Genomic DNA, 3,156 nt, shown 5'->3' on the forward strand with positions numbered 1-3,156 from the left:
GTAAATTATATAATATGGCAGACTAACTGGAGTACTATCCTGAACTTGAATTTGCTCCTATTGAACCTATCTTGGGATTCTTTCATGTCTGATTATCATTATATGAACCCTAATATAACTGTACTTTAGGCTCGAACAACCGCCATCTGCATCAAGCTCGCCGTATATTCGACCTCTGAACCATAACTCAAGTCAGCAAGCAGGCCAAAATGAAGGCGTACGTACCACAGGCTGACCCACGGTGGCCGGTATACCAGCTGAGGTAGGTATATGTACCGCAGCGAATCAGTGCGATCTCTAATCAAACAAGGAGCCTCACGAAACCATATTGATTTCATCCATCGATATGCTATGTAGCAGCGTCAAGTAGAGGTTGAGGATTGGTGTATTTTATGTTTGATATACAGGTAAAATTCTGTTCAACTGCGGAATGGACAAATATATCCATCATGCAAGGATTGCTGAAATTACTAAACACAAACAAAATACCCAGAGCATACACACCTGGCCATTATAGAGTCATGTGAATCTTCTCAAACTCGGGCAGAGCCCATTTGACCATCCATTTAGACCCAAGAACCTGCTGAGCAGAGGGGCGATCCTCTGGCCTGAAGGAAAGCATGGAGCGCAACATTGACAACAGAGCATCACGTTCGCTTGGTTCAAGTGGAAGCATCCCCTCCTCTATCCGCGGTCGCTGTACGCTTGTTTCAAAGCGATCCTCCCATGACTGATTCACGGATTTGAGTCGGTCAATTGGCTCTCCACGCTTGGTGAACTCGACTCGACCTGCCTCCCACTTTCTCCACCATTCAGCTGGCAACGGGCCCAGTGATCCGATCTGTTGGCGAGTCATGTCATCTTCGTTCGTTAGGAAGCCTTCGAATAGTGATCTTTGGGCAATAATATCCCAGATGGTACAGGCAAGTGTCCAAATATCGGATGGAAAGGTAAGAGGCTCATTTGGCTCAAATCGGGCCTCCGGGGGGCTGACCAGAAGAGGTGTACGGGACTCGAATCTCTTTTCTTTCACTGGAGAAAATGCTTCACCAAAGTCTGAAACACGAATCTTGGCTTCTGGGAGTGTTACATTTTCACTCGCTTCCCCGAGCCAGACAGGTAAAACACCATAATCTGGGACCCCCGGTGGGAGTTTTTGGCCATCTAATCGATTGACTGGCTCGAGTACCGGCTCTCCATACTGCTCATATAACATTTCAGCAGATAGCTGATCGAATTGGCGGGATAGCTGGAGCAGAATATTTCCACGATGAAGGTCTCCATGGACATATCCCGCTGAATGGATATACTGGATCGCCATCACAAGCTGCGCTGCTATTGCCCGGGCTACCTCAACCTGGAAAAGGCTGACCCATGATGCATTCTTTGCATCGGAGATGCTCATTCTTGCTGGGCTAGTTACCAAACAGACATGGTTGCCGTTAGGGCCTTCAATGTTGAACCTATCCCAGATTGAAGGAATCATAGACTTGTCTATGTCTGATAACTGGTGGGTTTCCGATAGTTTGCGCAGCACGTTGTTCTCGGAGGGGTTCGAATCTGCTGTACAGACTTTGACTGCAACATATTTGTTGGATATCTCGTCTCGAGCCAGCCAAATCGTCGAGTATGTACCATGGCCGAGTTTATGGACTATCCGATAGCGATTGCGGAAACGGTCCCCAATTGTTACTGGATGATAGCCCCCTGCCTGGTAATATTCCATTATTTCCACATCTTCAATAGGTTCGTAGAGGACACGAGTTGTTTCCATGGTTGACCCCATTGATTTGGATTTAGTAACAGACAATGCACGGGAGGTTTGATGAGAAATGTATAACTGGCTTGCCTTACAAATTAGACCACAGTGAGAGAAAGACGTGGGCGAGAACAAGGGCCTAAGGAGCAACAGGCATGATTTTCTCATGATTTTATGATTGCAAAGAGTCGACAGGAAATGACCTGTCAACCTTACTTGTTCACTTAACACGTACGGAAAAGGTCCTTATTTTGAACTTCGAAAGGAAGGGCGCTTAATCTTTGATGTTGGTCTGAGGTGAACTTGCTCCTGACTAATCCGCCTTGCCCAGCACAAGCCCTAACTATTCCGGATCTTTGAGATCGACGTCAGGACTTGGAGTGCTCGGGTCACAACCTGGTCGGAGACATGGCTGGATGAGAAGACTATATCCGCAAATTCAATCCAGCAGAGAGCAGTTCCAAGACACACAGTCTCGTTCCATTTTAATCCTCGGCGATCAGGTACTCTAGACTGTTTACAATTATCCTAGTTCACCAGTACCTGAGGTCATCGTTACCGAATAGTTCCAGAAGGGCATTCAACTCTAATAGCAAACCATCTGATCTCTGCATCTTGGCGAACCACCCACACAATATACTTTGGTGTAATGGCTGTATTGTCACCACCACCAACTATATACCCCTGTGGTCCAGTGGGAGAGCCAAGGCCCGAGAAACTACTACTTTTAATAATGTTGTACGGGAGACCCTGTATTTATATGCCAATAATCCGTCCAGCATACCTCAAACTCCCTTGTCCCGAAGCGAATCTCCGTGGCGATGACAGGCAAAACAGATCTCAGTCCTGCGATTTGCACCACTCTGGAGAATTTTAAATTGTTCCGGACATAGGTATCTAAGAAACACGACAAGAATGTTCAGCCGATTACGACAGCTCGGGCATCTTTCGTAGGTTATTAGAGAACCTTGGGAAGGTAGGGAATCGTACTCACTCGCGGCTTCAGCATGGCAAGGACCAACTCAGATGGAACGAAAAATCGTGCAAAAATGAGCTCGACGATTCCGACATGACTGAAGGCGATACTGACCGTTTTGAACATTACATTTTTGTCGTCCGCGAGCGCCAGGATATGCCCTTTCCAAGCCATGGTGCTATATCTCTACCAAGTGCCTGGGCACCGGGAAACCGAGGTATATTGTATTTGACTCTGGTGAAGAGTGTACACGCGACAGCGCCGTATATCACAAGCTTGAAGGTTGTTACCTTCATTATGACAGCAAAAGGGTTTGGAGAGGCTGGTATAAGCTTGAGACAAGAAATCAGCAAAGCGTCTATATAGTCCTCAAACTTAACGCAAGCTAATACATACGACCATAGGGTGTGGAGAACAGGGC

At 46.7% G+C, this 3,156-nt stretch overlaps 1 protein-coding gene across 1 annotated transcript; it reads right to left on the reverse strand.

Moving 5' to 3' along the window:
- Positions 1 to 511: 511 nt before the first annotated feature.
- Positions 512 to 1,786, reverse strand: ANOM_011899 (protein kinase domain protein; the record flags this gene model as incomplete). The annotated part of the gene is made up of 1 exon (XM_015557151.1): positions 512 to 1,786. The coding sequence occupies one exon, from the start codon at positions 1,784 to 1,786 to the stop codon at positions 512 to 514; it is 1,275 nt and encodes a 424-aa protein (XP_015400915.1).
- Between the last annotated feature and the right edge of the window lie 1,370 nt (positions 1,787 to 3,156).

This window comes from Aspergillus nomiae (assembly GCF_001204775.2).
Source record: "Aspergillus nomiae NRRL 13137 chromosome Unknown contig00752, whole genome shotgun sequence".
Lineage (NCBI taxonomy): Eukaryota > Fungi > Ascomycota > Eurotiomycetes > Eurotiales > Aspergillaceae > Aspergillus > Aspergillus nomiae.